The sequence below is a fragment of the Emys orbicularis genome, chromosome 8 (genome assembly GCF_028017835.1).
Source record: "Emys orbicularis isolate rEmyOrb1 chromosome 8, rEmyOrb1.hap1, whole genome shotgun sequence".
Taxonomy (NCBI): Eukaryota; Metazoa; Chordata; order Testudines; family Emydidae; genus Emys; species Emys orbicularis.
In genome coordinates, this window is record NC_088690.1 from 68,143,207 (window position 1) to 68,164,698 (window position 21,492).

Below are 21,492 nucleotides of genomic sequence, written 5' to 3' on the forward strand. Positions count from 1 at the left end.
CTGTTCCGATCACCTCCAAAGGGCATAAAAGGGGCAATTATGGCCTATCCCCAGGATTGAGGGTCACATTAAACACAGGTGAATGGTACAAAAGGACAAAAATGCTGCATATACATGATTACAACCTAGCCACATCATGATACAGCACAGAGAGACAACACTCAACCTGCAGGACTCGAGAGCACCAGTGTCAAACACATTTGACTCTTAGCTGTGATACTGTGTAATGGGATCAGGAATTTGTGGTGTGAGGTCAGGAAACTTTCTCATGCTTAAACTGAGGGTTTTCCTAAACTACTGCTTCTTTTCCGGGCAGTCTCCTCTTTGAGACAAGGTGCCTCTGTGGGCCGGCCCTGAGCCCTGGAATTCACTGCAGAGTAGTGTGAAGGAGGGGTCTGACCTGTCTGTGGAAGACAGGAGCTTGGGGGGTAGAAGCTGAGGTAGAAGTCTGACCAGGTATTCTGAGGATGAGAATGCCATGTAGACTTGTCTGAGGATAATTCGGGGGCTGGCAGCTGGAAGAGTCAACATTGTACACGCACTCATGTAGGCGAGGGTTCAGGAGGGCCTGGGCACTGCGTTAGGGAAGAGCTAGGCAGTGCAGGGGAGGTGGCTCTAGACAGTTGTCCTCATGTCTATGGGGGCGTTTTGGTTAACGGGCAGGGGGAGTTCAGGACATTGGTCTAGGAGAGCCAGGGGAGGGTGATAGCTCAGATCACAGTCAGGACCAGTAATTGTGGGGAAAAGGGAGGAATTTGGAATGGTAACAAGGGAGTGTCAGAAGAGCAATAGGGTAAAATTACTGTTATTTGAGGCTGAATATGAGAAAGCTCTAACCAGAAGAAGCATTAAGCTGAGCAACAGTCTCTCAAAGAAAGTGGCGGAATAAGTTTAAAAGCAGACTGGACAAAGTCTAGAGAATCTCATGTAGAGAGCAATCACACACTAGTCCCTGGGGAACTGGCTAGAGGTGGCCCAGCAGGTCTTCCCCATCCCCAGCTTCTCTGATTCGGGAAGCGTAAAACCTACAGCAATCACAGCGGACGGTGGGTGGGTGCAGTCAGACTTCTGAACACTAAAATGGTTCTTCATTTCCATCCTGGGTGACTGTCATGAGAACTGCAGCCAGCTCAGCTTCAGCAGCCATTAGAACCTCTTTAGGCATAAACGTGCATGTTGCTCCGCTGCTGCTCTGACATATGTGCTGCAGGCCCTCGCTGGTTGCTGCCGAGGCTGGGGCTGGTGGCCACATCAGACCAATCTGAGGCAGAGTGCGGAGACGAGCTTGACCACTGATCAGGTGACTCAGGTGATGGAGTCAGATATGGGTGTTCCCCTGGCAAGTGCCTGGTATGGCTGGGAGTCCTCTCTGTGGCAGAGGAGGAGTAGCTGTGCTGTGATGGCGGAGTGGGGTACTTTCCCACTGAGCTCTGAAACTGGTGATAGGCTGGGAGGTTTGTCTGAGCTACTTGTCCATCCTGCTGAGGGATCACTGCCATGGGAAAGGAGGCACTTGGCAACTGAGCTAGATCTGGTACCTGGTACATGGAACTAAGAGGACCAGCTATATTCTGAGCACAGTTTGCCTGTGCCTGCTGAGGCATTGCCTGCTGGTTTATGCCACCTTTGGGAACCAGTTGGAAAGTCATAATAGGTGGCAGTGACACTCTGGAGACTCCGCCGTGCTTCACATCGGTTTGAATCATGCCACTCTGCTGAGGCATGCTGGGGTGAGAATGCACTAGCTGGGGGACCATGCCAAACATCTCATTATACTGGGATTCATTCATTTCCATACGACTCATCCATTCAGCAGAAATGTTAACTGGCCTGAGTCGATCGAGCCCACAGTTTGGAGGAGTGATTCTGTGCTGTGAAAGCAGCTGGCTGACAGAAGGAAGCACAGTGCTGGATCCACATCCCAGGGGCTGCAGCTCATGGAGGTTGGAGAAGGACATGGTGTGCGCAGCCTGTACTGATGTGGCAGTGTGCTGTGTGTGTGGGGATGAAGGTAAAACCCCTGGTGATGGCATCACTGGAGACGATATTGGTTCAGATACAAAAGCATGGGGGGATTCCAGGGAATCAACTGGTGAGAGGGTTACTGAGCTCTCAGAAAACTGCCCCTTGCTTTCACTCACAGATTTCTTCCCCTTCCTCTTTGCATCCTTGGCACTTGGTTTTCTTGGCTTCTTGCTTAAGGAAGCATGTTTCAAATTGAGGAAGGACCTATTTGGGCCACAGATCACTGGCGAGAGGGCTGAGCTCAGCATGGTGCCAGGGTGCCCAGAAGGGCTATGGGTCAGGTTGTACTCATTCAGAAGGTGCACAATGTCATGGTGCATCCGGTCCTGTGCCACATCTCGGGGGAGGCGATCCATGTGGTCTGTGATGTCTCGATTGGCAAAATGGTCCAACAGGATTTTAGCTGCTTCAAAACTCCCTTCCCGCGCTGCCAGGAACAGCGGTGTCTCCTCCTGAAAGCACAAAGAGGAGACATCTCAACAGTTTTGTGGATCTAGGGGAAACAGTGTCGACTGAGCAAGGGGCAATAGGAGGAACTGCAATCTGTGAGTGTGGAACAGAGCCGGAATACACCACACACAAAATTCACTACAATTCCACTGAGAGAGAATCCAAGGGACAGGAACTAGCCAACACGGCTTCAGGAGGGACTGCTCAGTGAGCTACGGGAGAAAAACTCCCTGCGTTGGAAATGGGGGAGTGGGAAGGGAACCAAACAAGAATACAGTCAGCAAAGGCTTGTATGGGAAAGAACTGAGCCCCCAGCTGAAAGAACGGCCTGTAGTTAGACACTGGACTGGAATGTGGGAGACCTAGGTTCACCTGTGAACCAATCTGAGCCATGGCTAAGAGGGAGTGAGGTCAATAGGAGCTGCTGGGTACCTGGCACTTTTGAAGAGTCAGGTCACTTAATTCCCTAAGTGTAGATTTAGAAGCCTCACTTCAAGCACCTAGTTTTGAAAAATCTTGGCCTAGATCATTTCCAACAGCAACGGCCCAACTGCAAAGCATGGAGTTAGTGGGAGAGAAACGCGGCTGAGTGACCAGCAGGGCAGACCATGTGTGAAGGGACAGCCCTATTGAGCATACACAAATTGTACCTTGTTGTCCTGCATGTCTCTGTTGGCTCCGTTTTTCAGCAGCACTAATGTTGCCTCCACATTGTTAACAGCAGCAGCCCAGTGAAGAGCAGATTTACCTGTGGGGAAATTCAGTCCCTTCAGCAACAAACCAATGAGCAAAGTGGGAGAGGTGTAATACAGCATCCCCAGGGAACTGCCAAGCCTGGCAACCTACAACTCTTTCCAGTACAGTAATCAGCCCTGCAGCCTCCGTGATGAGCTACACCTTGGTATGACCACCTGTGATACACCCATCTGTCCCCACAAAGCTGCAGAAAGTCCTGGCAGGCTCCCTCCATGACACCCAGAACCGCAAGGCACGTTGCAGAAAGTCTCAGTCCAACTTCCCACTAGACTCCATCTCACTACATGCAATGGGACAGCCTCTCCAGGAGTCTCACATTCTGTACGCTTGTGAGATGCTGCAGAAAGTCTCAGCACAACCGTCACCACTGTGTCCCCCCAACTCTCCTCCATACATTTCAGGCATCTCCAAACAACCCACCCTATGATGGCCAGTCATTCTGCAGTGTGCTACACTTAATCACCACAGAACCCACCTGTATAGGATACCCTCTACCCTATTTATTCTGCTAGCTCCAGTGTTATTAATAGCTCATGCTACAGTGCAGGTTTTAGCTCCTCATTCCCATTCTACACCCTGAGAAATGGTGCTGAACACAGAAGCCCTCAACCCCCAAGCCCCGCAATACCATGATCGTCCACTGCATTGACATCAGCCTGGCAGTTGATCAGCTCGGCCACCATTCCTTCCACAGCCAATCGGGCAGCCAGAATTAGTGGGGTTGTGCCATCATTCATCCGCACATCCAGGTCCGTCACTCTGTTACGGATCAGGATCTGAGGCACAGGGGAAGAGTGATTTTTCAATTCCATTAAGAAATAAGACTGAGAATTAACAAGAAACTTCAGAGAAATTTTGTATTCATGTAGCAATATCAGGGCTGAAATTCGAGGACTCAGAATATGCAAGATATTAACAAAAAAGCAAGTGAAAACTGAATAACTACATGTAACAGAGTGTGTGTGTGTGGAATCCTTGAGTTACTAATATCTGAAGAAACTAGACCTATAAAGAACCTTCATCCTTTTACCCTTGGGCCAATGCATTGCTCACAGTCTGAGAGCAGGATAGCCAAGGACACAGTACTTGCCCAGATACATCCTTCTGGGTGGGCAGGCAGATGATGCCATGCATTGCAGTTGCCTAATGCCACTATCTCAGCCAGTGTCCTAAAAGGGATTCCCTTAATGGATTACCTGGAAGACACCCTGTGCATCAGCTGCCACGGCTGCATGAAGGGGAGACCGGCCCATGTTGTCTCGTGCATTAGCATCAGCACCAGCATCTAGTAAGCGTTTTGCTGCATCTGCTCTTGAATAGCGGGCTGCTAAGTGCAGTGCCATCTCCCCAGTACGGTCCGTTTGGGCCTGCAGGTTGGCACCTTGATAAATCAAGTCTGTTATTATATTTGCTGAAGAATCTTCCATTTCTTCATCTTCATCACTAATCTCGGAGCTGCCCACACGGAGAGATGCCAACATGAGTGGGGTACACCCATCTGCAACAGAAGAGAAGTTTGAATGGTAACACCTGCATAACAGCAAAGGAAAGCAGATTGTGCCTGTTCCCAGTGCCATATATCCTCTCCTTTTGTGCACTTGCACTGGGCCAGTGACAATCCCTTCCTTCCACGTCAGCGCATGCAGCTCCATTTTACCTGTTCGCGCTGTGTTACACTGTTCACATTTGGAAGGCTTTCTTCCCAACCATAGGGCTAGGAACTTAGTTCAAATGAAAGCTTAGAGCCTGCAGAAGCTGATTGTTTAGGCCCCATACTCACCAAGGAAACTTTCCTGCTCATAACGGTTTCCCACTTAGTAGCTATCACAGGGGTCAGAAAGCAAATATGATGATGTTACAACAGCAATAAAAGAAGGGGGATCCAATAATCATTAAAAAGCAACAGAGGGTCCTGTGGCACCTTTAAGACTAACAGAAGTATTGGGAGCATAAGCTTTCGTGGGTAAGAACCTCACTTCTTCAGATGCAAGACAGTGCATCTTGCATCTGAAGAAGTGAGGTTCTTACCCACGAAAGCTTATGCTCCCAATACTTCTGTTAGTCTTAAAGGTGCCACAGGACCCTCTGTTGCTTTTTACAGATTCAGACTAACACGGCTACCCCTCTGATACTTGACACCAATAATCATTAAAATTGATGGAAAGACTCCCATACATTTGGATGAGAACTGGACCAGGCCCAGAGTAAGAACGTTCCAGAACATGCCCCAGATATTACAGTATACAAATGAAAATCATCTTTACTGCTGTACTAGCCAGGATAAAAGTCACAGCCAATTCTCTTGCTACCAGGAATCACTTCCGCATAGAACAGATCACACAGGGCCATGCAAGCTGATGAGAGAGCTTCAACTAACCACTTCAAAGGCCAGCAGAACACTCTCAATGCATCTAGTCAACTGGGAAATACTAGAGCATAAGGGGAAAGTTTCTTCCTAAACTTAGGTGATCACTTGATGTTCTAGTTAGGAGACTGCCAGTAACAGAAAAGATGAAAGTCACAAGGGCTGTCTGAGTTATGGTGACCAAAACTGATCTTGGTACTAAAGGTGAGGACATATCAGAGAACATAAGACCACTACAGTATCTGCTGTAATATTATTCCTCTGTCCCTAGGAGACAGCAGAATGTCATATACACACAGCTGACCAAGGCTGCTTGTTAAGTAGATGTCTTCTTGTTTGTGCAGATTAATGATATAAACTCATTCTCTAATGTCAGAAGGAAATCCTCCCCCGCCTCCACCACTTCTATGCAGACTACATGCTCTTGTGGAGTATAACCCTGCTCAATTGCCTCTCAGCAACTGCTGGCACAGATCAGTGCAGTAACACCACTACCAGATTAGATGAGCTCTTGGGAATAGGCGCAGGAACTAGGGGTGTGGGGGATGCTGCAGCACCCCCAGGTGTTACGTATGGCCGGTGGCCCCCCACCCAGGCCTCCACTCCCCAGCCCGGGGCTTGGGTCCTGGCTGCCAGCCTCACTTCCCAGCCGCTGGCCCTGTGCCTGGGGCCCCACTCCCAGGGCTCTGCTCTTGGGGTGCTGGCCCTGCTCCCTGGCCCCGTGCACCTGGCTCCCCACTCCCGGGGCTCTGCTCCTGGGGTCCCGGCCGCTGGCTCCGCGGCTGGGGCTCTGCTACTGGCCCCACATGCGAGTCCCAGCTGTGGGCCCTGTGCCCAGGGCTCTGCTACTGGCCCTGTGCCCGCCCCCAGCCGTACCCCTTGTCCAGGTCCCCCCCTCCTGGAGACACAGCACTGCTCCCGGCCCCAACTGGGGGGAGCGCGGACAGGGGCAAGGGGGTTGGCTTTCAGCACCCCCACTATTAAAAGGGTTCCAGCGCCACTGCTCTTAGTTATTTCCAGTACAGCAATTCATCCTTCATCTCTGCTGCGATGGTACCTTGACCACCTCCTCTGGGAGTTTTATTGCCTTAACGGACTTCCTAGACTGTCTGTATTTATTGTTTGTTGTCCTACCATTTTCTGATACTGTGAATTCCCTTCCTTTATTTCACGCTATACTCCAAGCAGTGCAGACCATGAGTCTGTCTCCCCAGAATCTTTTTTCTAGACTGCATGGTAGGTCTCTCTCTCTTGCCTTAGCTCTTGGTCAAACATTGTGTAATTTTGCTGGTGTCTCTGCATATTCTGCATCTTTACCCTGCATGAGGACTACAAGTTCTCACTGTTTTAGGTGCAATTGTTCTAATGTTGGGAGTTGTATGTAGTGCTACAGTTTACCTCAGACACAGTGTACTGACCTGGCCCTCTGACATTGACATCCAGCCCATCCACTTCCTGATCCTCCTGTGGTGGTGTAAGGGCTAGAGATGGGGTCCCACAGATGTCAGCTGCCTCTAGGTGTTGCTGTGTCCACTGGCGCTGATCTACCTGCTCCTCTCCGTCTGACAGCAAAGCTTGGTCTTCAGCCTGCACAGGGAAAATAAAAGTTCACTTCAAAAACAAGTCAAATAGCAGCAGACACTTTCAAAACTGTTTTTTAAAACAAGTGTCTCCATTTGCTCAGCGTGGCATTCTTGAAGTTGAAGTTCCCACTGTGCAAGAACTGACCTGGATTTACAAAGAGGTTAGCATTGGCAAAGCTTCTCTTTCCTCCTTTACAGTCTGGAGGTCTGTACGGGAAGGGGCTCTGGCATGAAGTGACTCTGTTCTTGTTCTGCACTGGAGTGGTTGCCCTGAATTTAATATTTGTGGTTTGGACAGTGTTAACTTTTAGAAGGTTTTTAGACGTTCAGGATTAGGGGGTATTTTGGGGGAGAGGCATGCTACAGAAGTACCAAACCTTATCCTAGGTAGAACAAGAAGAGTCTTAGTGGTTAGAAGGCAGTGTTCAATGCCTAGCACCTCTTACCTTTGCTCTCTTAGGCGGAGGTCCTCCACTGCTGGTCCAGTGCTCGCTCAGACTGCAGTCAGTCAAATTACCCTCTGTAGTTTGAACTGACAGATTCCTAAATAAATGGAAGAACACATGTCACATTGCAGACTGACAAAGTGAGAGTGGAATCACTAACACTCTAAGTTTAACTTGTTGCGTCTGCCCCACACTGGCTGGTAAGGGTTTAATGGAGCCCTAGGGAGGCTGCACGGAAAGCAGCCAATAGGAGAGGGGCTGCGCGGAAAGCAGCCAATCAGGGCTGGGCAGGCCCATATAAGAAGAGCTGCAGGGCAGAGCAGGTTCAGTTGCCCCCTGGAGCTCAAGGAGGGAGCACTGGTTGCCTTGCAAGAGGAAAAAAAGCTAGCACCTTGGACAGAGCAGTGCTGGGCAGGATAAAGGGAGTGAGAGCAAGCTCCCGGCTGACTGCTAGCATGCTGAGGCCCTGAGATAAGGGTGGAGATAGTGCTGCGGCTGCGGGGAAGTGGCCCAGGGAAGTAGACAGACATTGGAGGGGACACAGCATGTGGCTGCCATCTACAGGGTCCCTGGGCCGGGACTTGGAGTAGTGGGTCCCTCCCCCACTCGCCACTGAGGAAGTGGCTGGACAGTCAAACTGTGGTACTGTCCCCCAGAAGGGGGAGCACAGTGTGTGGCACAACCGGAGGGCTGTGTCCTGAAGAGGACGCTGTGCTCCTTGGAGCAACATGGGTCCAGGAGCAGAAGTGACAGTGGGTGAGGTATCACCGAAAGAGGGTGCACTGGCTAGCAGTGCTGATCCCTGGGACGGCCAGCAGGTGGTGTCAGACTGGTGAGTCACACCCTGTCACACATGGTGGAGAATGTGGGCACACGGTCACCCCTGATAAAAGGAAAGGATAGAGACTGCGGGGACAATTGCCTGTCACAGAGATTGCAGAGACTATCTGAGAGACAGTGGAAACACAATATGTGGAAGCATGTTTTGCTGAGGGCTTATATACCCTCCCAGACTGGACTTCAAAGTCAGTGCCCCTGCGAAAAGGGGCCGACAAGCAGCAAGGGCAGCTTCAGGTCCTGCTGCTCCAGGTACTGGAAACCCAAGAGAGACAATGGGAGGCACAAGAGTACCTACAGGCCTATATGACCCGACTAGCAGAGCAGCAGCTGAACCTATTCAAGTTGCTGCGAAGGGAAGTCCATAGAAATTGCAAGGAGCAAGAGGGAATGAGAGGCACCTGGAACAGGAGGCTGGGAGGATGCTATGCCTGTGGGCAACAAGGACATTGGAAGGCAGAGTGCCCCTACAGGGATAGGCGACAGAAACCTCACCCAGAGAACAGGAGGAAGGTAGAGCCCAGGACAGCCCCACCTGTGGGGAGAACAGGGAAGGGATGGGCATGTTGGGCCTGTGAGCAACAGGAGCACCTGTGAAGGGAGTGTCCGGACCTCAGTTCTGGGGTCAAGACTGGCCCCGGGGAAGTGTCTAAGCAAGGGAAGGAACATGGGAGGCCCATGGCCAAAAGGAGGCAAAGGGCTTCTTGTTGATGCCAAGAGGAGGGCCGTGTAAGAAGATATTACCCCCTTAGGAGAAGGCCGATTGAAAAGGGGTACCCGGGAGCCAGACTGTCAGAGACTACCCAGATGGATGTGGCAGTGATAACCATGGACCTGGTGGGGAGACAGCTCCCACAGCCAGCAGGGAGTAGTAGGGAGAATAACATGACTGGGACAGAGGGAGCCTGACCTGCTAAGGGGGAAATACTGTCCTAGATAAACTTTAAACACTCTTAACGTCTGATTTAATCACCCTTGCAAAGGTGGCATTCATAGCCTTGCATAACAGACTTCCATTGAACCTGAGACGTAAAGGCTTTTTGCCATCTAGCCTGGGATGAGATCTCAGAAACTGTCCTGCAGCAAGCAGCCTGGAGACCTGGTGGAATCCAGAGTGGCCCTTATGAGGGATAGGATGTAAAATGGGATGAAAGAAGATTTAACTTCAGATCTGAAGGTGGTGCAGGTCTCCTGCAGCAGTGTGAACTACCCTGCTGTCCAACTGAGCTCTTATGAGCCATTTGCCCAGATATGGACACTCTTCCAATAGATGAATCACAATCATTTCCACACACCATGTCAATATCCAGTGTGCAGGGAAGGACCTTGCACTGGTCATTTCTTGCCCACCAAGAACCTGACATGGTTCTTCCATATTGGGAGGCAAAAGCAAGCACTTTTAAGGCCGAGGGCCTAAAATCCACATGGGGCTTGTAAGCAGGGATTATTGTGCACAGAGAAGCCATGCAGAATGAGACTATCCTCAGTTATTCATTCCATTTGGAGAAGGCCAGAATAGGCCTTTTTTTGTTGATGAGAAAATCCCAGGAATAAAATCCTGTCCTTCTGTAAAGCTCTGGCATCAGTTCTGCGACTCCTATTTCCATCACAGCCATGTCTGCCTCTTGCAAATATTCTCCATATGAGGGAGCCCTAGAAAAGGAAGAAGGGTTGGATATTGGCCTGGCTTCACACTGCATGAGTACTCCAGTGTGATAAACTCCAAAACCCAAACAAATGGCACCCCGTTCGTCAGCTAGGACAAATGGTCTCCAAAGCTGGGGTAGAAGAGAAAGGAAAAGGATCTGAGTACTGCAGTACTGGCTCTGGGTCCATCAGTGCACCCTCAAGTTTGTTGCCAAAGTGCACCCCACCAGCAGCTGGGGAAGGTCTTTGTATTCTCCAAGGAGTGTCCTCTGATGGTAGCTAACTCCCTATAGGATTACTGTGACCTGCCCCAAAGTATCAAAACAAACATTGCCTGAAACAGGCTGAATGAAGCCCAGAGTCCTGGCCATAGACTTTGTAGCTTTCAGTTTTTACAAGACTTCAACCTTCTTGGAAGTGACGAGGTCTGCGCCTTCAAAGGCAAGTTCATAACTTGCCTGGCCACAAAGACCAGAATTCAGGAACATTTCAAGTGGGCTGTAGCCAGAGACCTGGCAGCAACATCAGATATCAAATGCAGTCCTGAGGGAATGTTTGGACATCTCCTGGATTTTAGCCCTGAAAATGCCTGTGTCTTGGCCTCAGATGCACTGGGCTTTAGAGGCAGCTTTTGACCAGAGCCAAGTGTTTTATCTGGCCTGATAACTGACAGCACAAAGTTTTGGACACTGAGGGATAAGCCTTTCTTTCAAACATGTCCAATGGCTACATTTCTCTGTCCCTGGGGTCAAAGCACTTCCCAGCGTTAGTGTTCCCTCTTGCCTGGGAAACCACAAGCAAGCAGGTTTGGAATCTGGCAAACACGAATAGCCCTCCATAAGGAATCAGCTTTCCCCAACACAAGTAGCAGAGGCAGGAACAATCTCTGTAGCCAGCACCAATGAGCGAGGAGCCTTCTCCCACCTAGCACACCTGCCAATGCAAGGCAGCCACTGCTCCCGTACTCAGGAGATTGTCCTGCAGAGATGGCTAGGCATGCCAGGGAAGCGACCGAAGGGATGGTGCAGTTAGCACGCTGCCCTGTGAACTGAAGGATTGTGAAGTGAACTGTTTGGCAATCTTAACTGAAATGTGCTATGTGGCTGCTACAGTAGGGTGGACCCAAGAGAGCCTAGTGACAGCTGCCTTGGTAACCACAGCTCTGAACTTCCTTAGCTTTTACTTGTAAATTCTCAACCCCAACATTCTATTGAGATAATTTCTGGCACCGAAGTCCTTGCTTTCTGAAAAGGTGCAGCTTCAGTAAATCGGCACATGTGACGTGTTCACGCAGGAGCATGAGGCGGGCACTCCAAATATCGAGTAGACATATGCTCATTTGCACGTTTCTGAATTTGGAGCTGTTTACATGGTCCCTCATTGAAATAAATATGTAAATGCAGCAAAGTCCCCTGACTGGGTTATCTGCCAGGACTGAATCCAGACCTCTGGCTCTAAAAGCACTTGCCTGTACTGCATTAGCTATAGGACTGGTCCATTAGCTTGGAGACAGTAAACCTTTCTAGCCACTAGAGGGGGACCAAAGTCACACTCCTGGTATGTATCAGTAAGTTAGAGAGACATGTTTTCAGCATCTTTAATCCTTCATTAAAACACACACACTGGACCATTTATTGACTTTTGACTTCTATAGAGTTTCATCATGGATGAATATGGTCCATTATCTGCACTTATTTCAACAAGGCAGTGATAGCAGGGTACCACCAGAGTGGAGCTCTGCACTTGGTTAATTCAGTGGAAAGTCAAGTAAAGTGAATGAAGAGCATGTGATTTTCAGACATTTTGTTATTTCTGCACAATCACACTTCATGATTTCAAATTCACAGAGTCAGACACCAACCCTGTTAGGTAACATCCAGTCCATCCCCTAGAGCGTAGTGCAAGACTGTTACCTACAATGGGTTTTCTGGTGCTTTATGCAATCTAGTTTTAAATTTATCCATGGGCTGGGGGCTTTCATCTGTAACATTAAATGAGTTATCAAATGAAAGATCATCTCAATTGAACATCTGTACAGAGAAAAAGCTTAAGAAATTTTAGCCTGATGTGTAAATTTACCTCACCCCCCCAAAGTTGTAAGTACCTTTAATTAGGGATTTATGCACTACATGGTGGTTTGGTTGGCTCCCAAAAACCTAGCACGCATAAAGGCGTTCAATGACCCAATACAGACTTACTTCAGTCCAACTGCATCTTCCCCAACTGGCTCTCTGCGCTTGTGGTTACTGGGGTCCTGGCGTAGAACAAAGCCTTCTGGAAGCCAGAGGGAGCCATGCTTGCGCTTTCTCTTTGCCACAAGCACACCCAACAACAGGATGAAAAGGATGATCACAGCTGCCACAGCAAGTAGGTAAAGCAACTGGGTCTTCTTTGGTAGCCAAGGTTCACCTAAAAATCCCAATTAAAATACAGCAAAGTAAGTGCTTTTTTGGACAGCAGCCTTCAATCCTCCTTCCTTGTACATAGGGTTTCCTTCTTCATGAAGACAGTGATTTTTCTCTACTTCATGGTGGGTTTAGAACAAAGGATGCCAAGGCCTTAGGAAGTTCAGACTCTGGCTATGCACAGTAGGTTCTGACAAGCCAGTATAACTGTACAATGAACACAGCACTTTCATTCTATTGTCTAGCCTTTGTTACATGTTTTTCAGAGTGTGTGTTTTAAAAGGTTGCAGGGCTGCAGAAAGCAAATTTTGAAGAAGTGCATAGCTTGTTCATACAACATCATGTGTAAATGTAACACTTGTGGAGATCCTGAATAAGCTGCACACGGCTTCATGAACAAGATCTTCAATGGTGCACTCAATTGCTTTGACGAAGATCCTGTTCTTTTTAAAAAGATCCTGTTCTTTGCTCAGCTGGCTCAAGATATCCATTCCCAAATTCACAACACTACTAGGTATAAAGAAGTAGTTTCTGGTCAAGTGCTGAATCTTGTAACTAGGGCTCAGGTTCTGGTGGCATCTAAGGAAATTCTGTATTGAAGAAGAGGATATTTCTGGCAGGCTGAATTTTTATTAAAGGCGCCTATTTAAATCTGCTCAGGGGGTTTGGAATGTTTGAATGAGTTATAGCAGACATGTGATGGTCAAAGGTGTGTGATAAATCTCTCTCATGGCTCTGCAACTTATCACCTCCACATATGTGTTTTACAACTCGTTTTACACTCCACACTATAAAAGTTAAAAAAATTAATTACACAAAGTGTACCACATATGTACACAATGGCCACACATACTTGTAATACTGGAGGTGGTCAGTAAATTAGCCCGCAATATGATTAAGTTTTTTGCAGAATTCAAGAAGCTGCATTTGAACAGCAAGGTGCAGACAGGTGTTGAAGTGCTGATCAACAATTAAAACATGCTATTTCATACATTAAATCAAGCATTTATTTCTTTCATGCGCCAGACATATCCCCCCGTCTCTCTTCCAACGTTACTTACTTTGGACAGACACAAAGGGGTAGGGCAGCATGTCCTGCATGGCCTGAGCTGCTAAGAGAGCTGCAGCAGCTTCTGTGCTTTTAAAGCACTGGTCTGAATCTTCACTACATTGGCGGTTGTCAATTTCCAGGAACACCTTCGTGCTGCAGGAACAGAATTAAAGTGCAGAGGAGTAAGCAAAGGAAGAGAGAATTGGTCCTTCTAAATGGTGCATCCCTAAATTAAAATTTAGTCTCCCGGGTTAATTCTTCCAGCCTAGCATTGTATTTAGCAATCTCCATAGTTTTATACTCCTCCCGTGGCAGAACAGAGACGTATTTTAGGCCACAAATACTGCATACATTTGAACCCACCTCACACCCACAGTACCGAACGATATAGTCTCACTAGTGATGCACAAAGGAATTCACTCACCCAATGACCTCCTGTTCAAGTTCTCTGGGCTTGCGACTGCCTGAGAGTGATCGCCGACTCCGTGATGCCGGCCTCTCCCCGTAGTATGGGAACACCATGGGGTTTCCCTGTGAGTCCAGTTTTATTCTCAGGTTGGTATGAAGAAGGGATCCTAAAGTCCGCAGGAAACTGCGGGCATCACTGAGCAGCTCATCGGGGGGCATCAGTACCACAATAATAAGGGTCCCTTCTGCCAGTTTCTCAGCTTTGTCACCAGCACAGTCCAGGCCATCCCAGCCACACTCCTCACTGTTACAGCCCTGGTCACAGCGCCCATCCGCATAATGATCTGCACAGTACTTATCATACCTAGGAGAGGGGCACGGGGTTACAAACAGCAGCACACTGGTGTTTCATTGTACCTCTAGTCTGGGGCCTGCAGAACAGGATTCAAACCTTTCCCCGCTAGCTAATCAGCTCCAGTCTGGGTTCAGGTTGAGGAGGAGACTGGAGGGGCTGCAGCGTATCGGGTGAGGTATTTCACCTCTAGTGTACTGCTTGCAAGCTGGCCCCACTCTGGGTCTGAGTGGGTGGAGGAGACCTAATACCTGTAGGTCATCTGGTTTCGTTAAGGAGAGAGAATTGCTCAGTCCAGTAAATGGTCCTGCACCAAGCACTGGGATCAAGTGACCGGTTACCACGGCGAAGCTGCAGCACCTGCTGCCTGTTAGTGATTAGAAAGGAGCACCCCAGGAATTCAGCTGTAGGTCTCACTCCTGTGCTACGTTTGTGTGGGGTGGGATCCAGAACATGAAAAGACACCTAGAAATTCATTTTCCCCAGGACCTCAAGAAACACTCTACTCTGGTTGGAGGGGTTTGCTCTAATTGGAGTTTCTTTGGGAAGTAGGAGAGAGGTGCAGACTGTGCAATATGTTCAGTAAGCAGCTTAGCATGCGGTGTCACTGAGCAGACTATGTAACTTTGCCCGTAAGCACACATCTTCCAAAAGTTATTTCCAAAGAAAGCTGAAAACCAGATGAGAGAGGGAAAGTTCCTTGATGTGGGGGTCCTAGCGAGAGTGCAGAGAGCACGCGCCCTTCACAGGGCTGCGGGGGGGAGAGGCAGCACAGGCCAAGCAATCAAGCTGTTAGAAGCACTAGCGAGAGCCTTGTGTTAGTTACAGAGATCCCAGCAGTCAGGAGCAGGCCTTACTTGCATTGCTTGCTATTTTGCTGACACTTGAAGTTGTCGAAGAGGCACTCGGGTGTGTTACAGACCTCGTCGCACTTGCCATCGAAGCGCTTCCAGCAGTGCAGCAAGGAAGAGCAGTTGGCCCAGGGATCCTCCCCTGTCAGGGAACAGTCACCTCCATCCCACTGGCAGGCGTGCATGTTACAGTCCTTGTCGCAGTAGCCATCTTTTGCTCTTTCTGCACAGTGTTGGTCCGGACAGCCCAGTGGCTGTTGGCTGGGGCGCACTGAGTGTTCACACTGGCTCCCTTCAGACTGATCAGGACACTGGCAGTAGTAGTAAGGTGGCTGAGTCCTGGGAATGCAGCTTCCACCATTCTGGCATGGTGCACTGGCACAGCCTGTACCAGTCTGGCACGCCGTGCCAGCTGAGAGCTTTGGGCAGTAACATCGGGGCCCAGAGGATGTCTGGATGCACTGCTCCCCTTTCTTGCATTTCACTTGCCCACAGACACTGTGGCTGCCAAACTCACATTTAAACCCAGAATAACCCTATGAGAAAAGTGCGGAGATCAGACCGATTAATGTTCTTAGGGCTGGAGAAGAGATTTTGGTTATGTCACGCACAAGGGTGCACAAATATCAGTTTATCTATTTCACAGACCCAACCCCCACGTCAACTCCTGTATCCCTACCCCAGGAACTTGTGGGGCTTTCCTAGATCTAACCACAGACACACTGGTTCCTGGAACCTACAGGACTTTGAGCAGAAAGCCCACCAAGGAACTGGTCCCTACACCAAGAAGCTTATCTACCTGGCCTTGCCTTACAAGTCCATAGTGCACCCTTGAAGTGTGTGTGCTATAGTTAAGGTTGCAAGACAGTCTCCATCATAATCTCATTTTCTCACAAGACGATAATTGTCAAGAATTTTCACACCTTTGGGGCTGACATTTCCCAGAATTGATCACTGCATGAAGTTGTGTGTGCACCTGGCTTTCACAAGCTGGAACACATTTTCTTTTGTTTTTTATTCATGAAAAGGGCTCAGTGGAATTCTGTGCAAACAAGTACTCAACGGAGTAGCAAAAAGCCTAATACTAAATATCTAAAACTATCTTTAGGACAGAGAAGCTTTCTCAGAAGGGTACTGCTAGGGTTGGGAATGGCAAATCTCAGCTTACGACCTGTGGCATTCAGAAGGAACTGACTGGTGAGTGGAGCTGTACTCCTATGCGCAGCTAGGAGGCACATGGATGCTAGTGCAGTTCCAATGGACACAGCTTCCCACAAAGTTCAGAGGGTGCACATTTCCTCTACAGCAGGGATCAGTGCCGGCAATACTCAAAGAATAAGCAGTTTGATGGAGGCTTTGAGGATCTTTGCACTGCTCATGAGCGGACACTAACTGACGGGGCTTACTACCTGCTGCCACTGGGACTTACTGTACAATAAAGCCAGAAAACATGGGGATGTCTGGGCTAAAACATGCCATGTAAGGGCATGACACTTACTGGAGGACACTGGCAGATGAACCCAAAAGGCACATGACTGGCAACAGCACAAGTACCGCCATTCTGACAAGGCTGCTGGGGACACACATCTGTTAGGGTCTCACAGTGACGACCTGAGAAGCAGACACACAAGGAAAGGAGAGCACACAAAGTTAAAATCAAATGGCTGCTCAACGCTCCCTTTATTTTTCAATAAGAGACACTGACAATAGATCCTCCACCAGTCTGTAAGCCTCATTCATTCTGTAACTCTAAGTGTCCCTGAACCCTGGCAACTGGGGTGGAGCTGCAGAACGCCCTCTGGATGGTACCTAGCGGTACAACATAGCTCATGTTCCACATTCAATTCTAACCATATTACCAAAATGGTATCAAAGAATTGGCAGCAGTTAAGAAAAGGACAAAAAATTTGATTATGGATTTGGAAGGAGTGATTTATGGAGAAAGTTAAATATGTATGGCTTGCTTAAGTGTGCAGGGAAGTAGAAATGAGAGTTGTGCACCCCTTCAGATAATTGTAAACATTAAGGAGGAAAAGGATTTAGGGTAATGAATTGGGAAAAACTAGGAATATGAGATTAGGACTGATGAGATGAATAACAGGAAAGAACTTCCTGGCAGTGAAGTGTATCAGTCTGTGGAATTCTCTCCAGCGGTATTTATGGAAGTCCCATTGTGCTAAGATCTTAAAACCAGACTGGTTAAAACAACAGAAGTCTGTGGGGGGAACAATCATGGATTGTCACGGAAATGGACCGGATAACCGAACAACTCCTAGAGAAGGGCAGGACAATAAGGATAATGTTTTGATCAAGTCAATGGGAAACTGGGATAGCATTTCCAGGTACTCACCAGTGAAGGCACTGCGACAGATGCATGTATAATCATTGACCAGCTGAATGCAGTCTAGGCTACCATGAGGGCTACAAGGGTTGGAAAGGCACTCATTAATATCCCCCTCACAGCGCTCGCCTGCAAAGCCTGGGAGACAGTGGCAGCTGTAGCCTCCAATTTGGTCAATGCACTGTCCTCCATTAAAGCAACGGGGTCCTCTCAGATCTGAAGCACAGTCATCAATGTTCTCCTCACAAAGACGGCCTGTTAAAACAAGTGAGAGAAACCAGAGCCTCAGGCGTCGCGGCATCATTTCTTATAGTTCATCAAGTTACCAAAGTCGACCTTCCATTTAATCCAGGCTCACCCGGGTTAGGATCCCTGCCCAATTCATTTACTTCAGCCTCAGATCATCCCCAATGAACGTGTGGGTTAGATTGAGCCTGGTCTCAGTGGTACTTCATTTGAGCATTTCCAGTGGTTTTCATTTTTGCTTAATTTATAGTGACAAAGTTCCTCCTCTATCTTGGTGGGTCCTGTGCTTATTGGCGGATTTTCTTGCCTCAGAGATTCACCATGTGGGTTGGGGAACAGCCCAGAGACCTTCCCCTCTGGAAGAACCCACAATCCAGGTCAGTTGGGAGGTTTGGGGGGAACCCGGGCCCGCCCTCTACTCCGGGTTCCAGCCCAGGGCCCTGTGGACTGCAGCTGTCTATAGTGCCTCCTGTAACAGCTGCATGACAGCTACAACTCCCTGGGCTACTTCCCCATGGCCTCCTCCAAACACCTTCCTTATTCTCAGCACAGGACCTTCCTCCTGGTGTCTGATAACGCTTGTGCTCCTCAGTCCTCCAGCAGCACACCCTCTCACTCTCAGCTCCTTGCGCCTCTTGCTCCCAGCTCCTCACACTCTCACCACAAACTGAAGTGAGCTCCTTTTAAAACCCAGGTGCCCTGATTAGCCTGCCTTAATTAATTCTAGCAGCTTCTTCTTAATTGGCTCCAGGTGTCCTAATTAGCCTGCCTGCCTTAACTGGTTCTAGCAGGTTCCTGATTATCTAGTGCAGCCCCTGCTCTGGTCACTCAGGGAACTGAAAACTACTCATCCAGTGACCAGTATATTTGCCCTCTACCAGACTCCTGTACCCCATTGGTCTGGGTCTGTCACAATATATATTTTTAGAAAATTTGATTTAGTCCTACGGTTGAGGAATTATCTATCAGAGCGATTGTTTGCTGAACACTGCCAGACAGTTCTGCATTGTCACTTGAAAGGCTACAAACAGCAATTTTAATTTAGTTTGGTGGTAACCCTGAAACCTAATGACAAGAGTTTGGATCAACATATTTCAAATAATCAGCAATGGAACAAGTTGACAGAAGTGTCTGTGGGTAGAATACAGGCTCACAACTGGCAGGGCATCACTTAGGACAAGCTTTGCACATTGCTAGGGATGGTAGTTCCACAAGTTCCCCTCGGCAGCTTGTTCTGTTTAACCTATTCTTAGGTCAGATACTGTAGGGAAAGTGTCCTAAATCCATCACTGGTTCTGCCTCAGATAATAAGATATAGGATCCAGCTGAAGAACCAACCCATAACTGATCCAGTTGAACCATGTTTTCCTCATGCTTTACACAGAATACTCCAATTTACGTAACTCACTAAAATACTTGCTGTTTTGTAACACCCTGATATTACTGACTCATTTGTCATCCACTATAACACCCAGAGGCCAACCAGCATCCCAGTTTTTATTTGGGAATTTGGCTATTCCTTCCTACATGGACCATTTTACTCATATACCTAGCATGCATGCCCCACTTTTATCCATTAAACTTGTTACCCTAGCAAAAAGCTGGTTTGACATGATGTATTCGTACCTGTTGCAAGAGGCACGAAAGAATGAGAGAACAAACAGTGGTTATGAAGGAATCCAAAGGCCCTAGGTGAAAGAAACTGTGATAGGAACACGAACAAACAGAATCCACAATAATTCTTTCCTCCCTAGCACTTCAGCAATGTACTTAGTGCTGCATAACCTTCAGAGGGGAAGAAGTTAACAGGGCAAGAAATGTCTGCTCTCATTGGCTCTAAAATGCAAGCTTGTATTGAAAGCTATGTTTTGAAAAACAGGTGACAAAGAAGAAGACAGAATGGAAGTAGTATGTTGTTAAACCTTAACTCTACAGTAATGCAATTTTGTTTAAGAATTTCCTTTAGGGAAGTTTAATATATGAAGACAAAAAAAAAAAAAAAAAAAAAGGAGAGAGAATTCTACCATGTAATCTCTAATGGGTTCAGTAGTAGCAACCTTACATGTTTTTTCCATTTAACTTTTGGGGATAGATTTAGTTACAGCCGCTGATTTGAGCTGCTTTGGAGCAGTGCAAAGTAGCTGCAGTGTATTGGTCAGATAACAAAAAGCAGCTGCAAATCTGACTTATCAGAACAGCACAAAGAAGCCAGAGTGCACTGCTGCACTGGGCCCTTAATTTGCTATTGAATTATTTGTTTAATGCTTCCAGAGAGGGTTCTATAACATTTAAATTGAATGATTTCTAGGCAAACATACCAAAGTAAACTTCCAAGATATGAAATCGTGGCATTTGTAGGTAAAGTAGAGCTTCAATTTTATACATTCTGATTATCTACGAAAGTATGGAGGCAGACTGTGCCACAGAAAAGGATAGGGGGAGTGACAGAGGCTGTTTGGGGCGTCAGAAGGGGGGTGATAAGATGGTCAGTGGGAAGACAGCATAATGTGTCCATATAATACATATGGATAAAACTAAGCCATATATTGTTGCATGTGATATCTAATTTAAATATTGGGTTTTGTGTGCACATATACATTTTAGTTTTCTTTTGGTTTCAGACTCTTCTAATAAGCATAAGTTGAACATCTGCCAAAATTTATATTTCAATATTTTATTTCAATTAGCGGTAAAACCACTATATAATGATTACAAATACAGCAATCAAGAGTATAATGTAAATTGTCTTGTCCAATGTTATTAATTTGCTAATGTATTTGATCTCGTGACAAAGAAAACATTTTCATTATAGCAGGTAACCTATACCAACAAGTAAAATCAGTTGCAATTAATGAATTTCTAAATATATTTTGGCCATTTGAAAAAAAATACAGTTGCAAAGCAAAAAGTCACAAGAGCCATATTATGTCACTCATTGTTTTCTTAGGGCATGTTTACACTTAAAACACTATAACGTAGCAGCTGTAGCGCTTCAGTGTAGACACTACCTATGCTAACTGGAGGGCTTCTCCCATCGAAAGAAATCTTCCATTGACCTAGCGCTGTCTACACCGGGGGTAAGATCAGTATAGTTGTCTCTCCAGGGGGTGGATTTTTCACACCCCTGAGAGACACTGCTATTCCAATGTAAGTTCCTAGTTTAGACCTTATAAGTATGGATGCATTGGAAACTCAGCAGATTTTGATCTCCAACCAAAATACATGAGCACAGTTTGCGAATGGTCAAGACTCAGACACACTGGGTTATGAATAAGTGACCAATTGGAAAATAGTCTTGCCAGTTGAACAGACAATGCCAGAAGTTGCCAGCTCCTTTTGTTTGGCCACTCCCAATATGTGCATGGCAACAGCTATCTTCATCAAGGATCTCAAACATTATTTTTTTTATTTAGAGATAATACAGCTCTTTGGGGTCTAATTTACACAGAACTTGTCTACCTAGTGGCTCAGTTAAATTTTCTGCCTCTAGGATGCAAGATTTTAATCAAATTTTCTGCCTCTAGGACCGGGGTGGGCAAACTTTTTGGCCCGAGGACCACATCTGAGTGGGGATATTGCATGCAGGGCCATGAATGTAGGGCTGGGGCAGGGGGTTGGGTTGCGGGAGGGAGTGTGGGGTGTTGGAGGGGGTGTGGTGTGCAGGAAGGGGCTCAAGGCAAGGGGTTGGGGTGCAGGGTGCGGCAGGGGGCTCAGGGCAGGGGGTTGGGG

General features: G+C 47.6%; 1 protein-coding gene across 1 annotated transcript in view; it reads right to left on the reverse strand.

The window, feature by feature from the left end:
- Window positions 1-1,157: 1,157 nt before the first annotated feature.
- The window catches only part of NOTCH2 (notch receptor 2), a 108,298-nt gene continuing 87,963 nt past the window's right edge, over window positions 1,158-21,492 (reverse strand). Inside the window, exons 22-33 of the mRNA XM_065409934.1 lie at window positions 17,527-17,772; window positions 16,675-16,787; window positions 15,183-15,712; window positions 13,990-14,337; window positions 13,576-13,718; window positions 12,308-12,518; window positions 7,626-7,722; window positions 7,015-7,183; window positions 4,428-4,729; window positions 3,860-4,007; window positions 3,126-3,223; window positions 1,158-2,477 (exon numbers count right to left, since the gene is read on the reverse strand). Of these exons, the coding sequence (XP_065266006.1) occupies window positions 1,158-2,477; window positions 3,126-3,223; window positions 3,860-4,007; window positions 4,428-4,729; window positions 7,015-7,183; window positions 7,626-7,722; window positions 12,308-12,518; window positions 13,576-13,718; window positions 13,990-14,337; window positions 15,183-15,712; window positions 16,675-16,787; window positions 17,527-17,772 (3,725 nt within the window). The remainder of the gene's footprint in view (window positions 2,478-3,125; window positions 3,224-3,859; window positions 4,008-4,427; window positions 4,730-7,014; window positions 7,184-7,625; window positions 7,723-12,307; window positions 12,519-13,575; window positions 13,719-13,989; window positions 14,338-15,182; window positions 15,713-16,674; window positions 16,788-17,526; window positions 17,773-21,492) is intronic.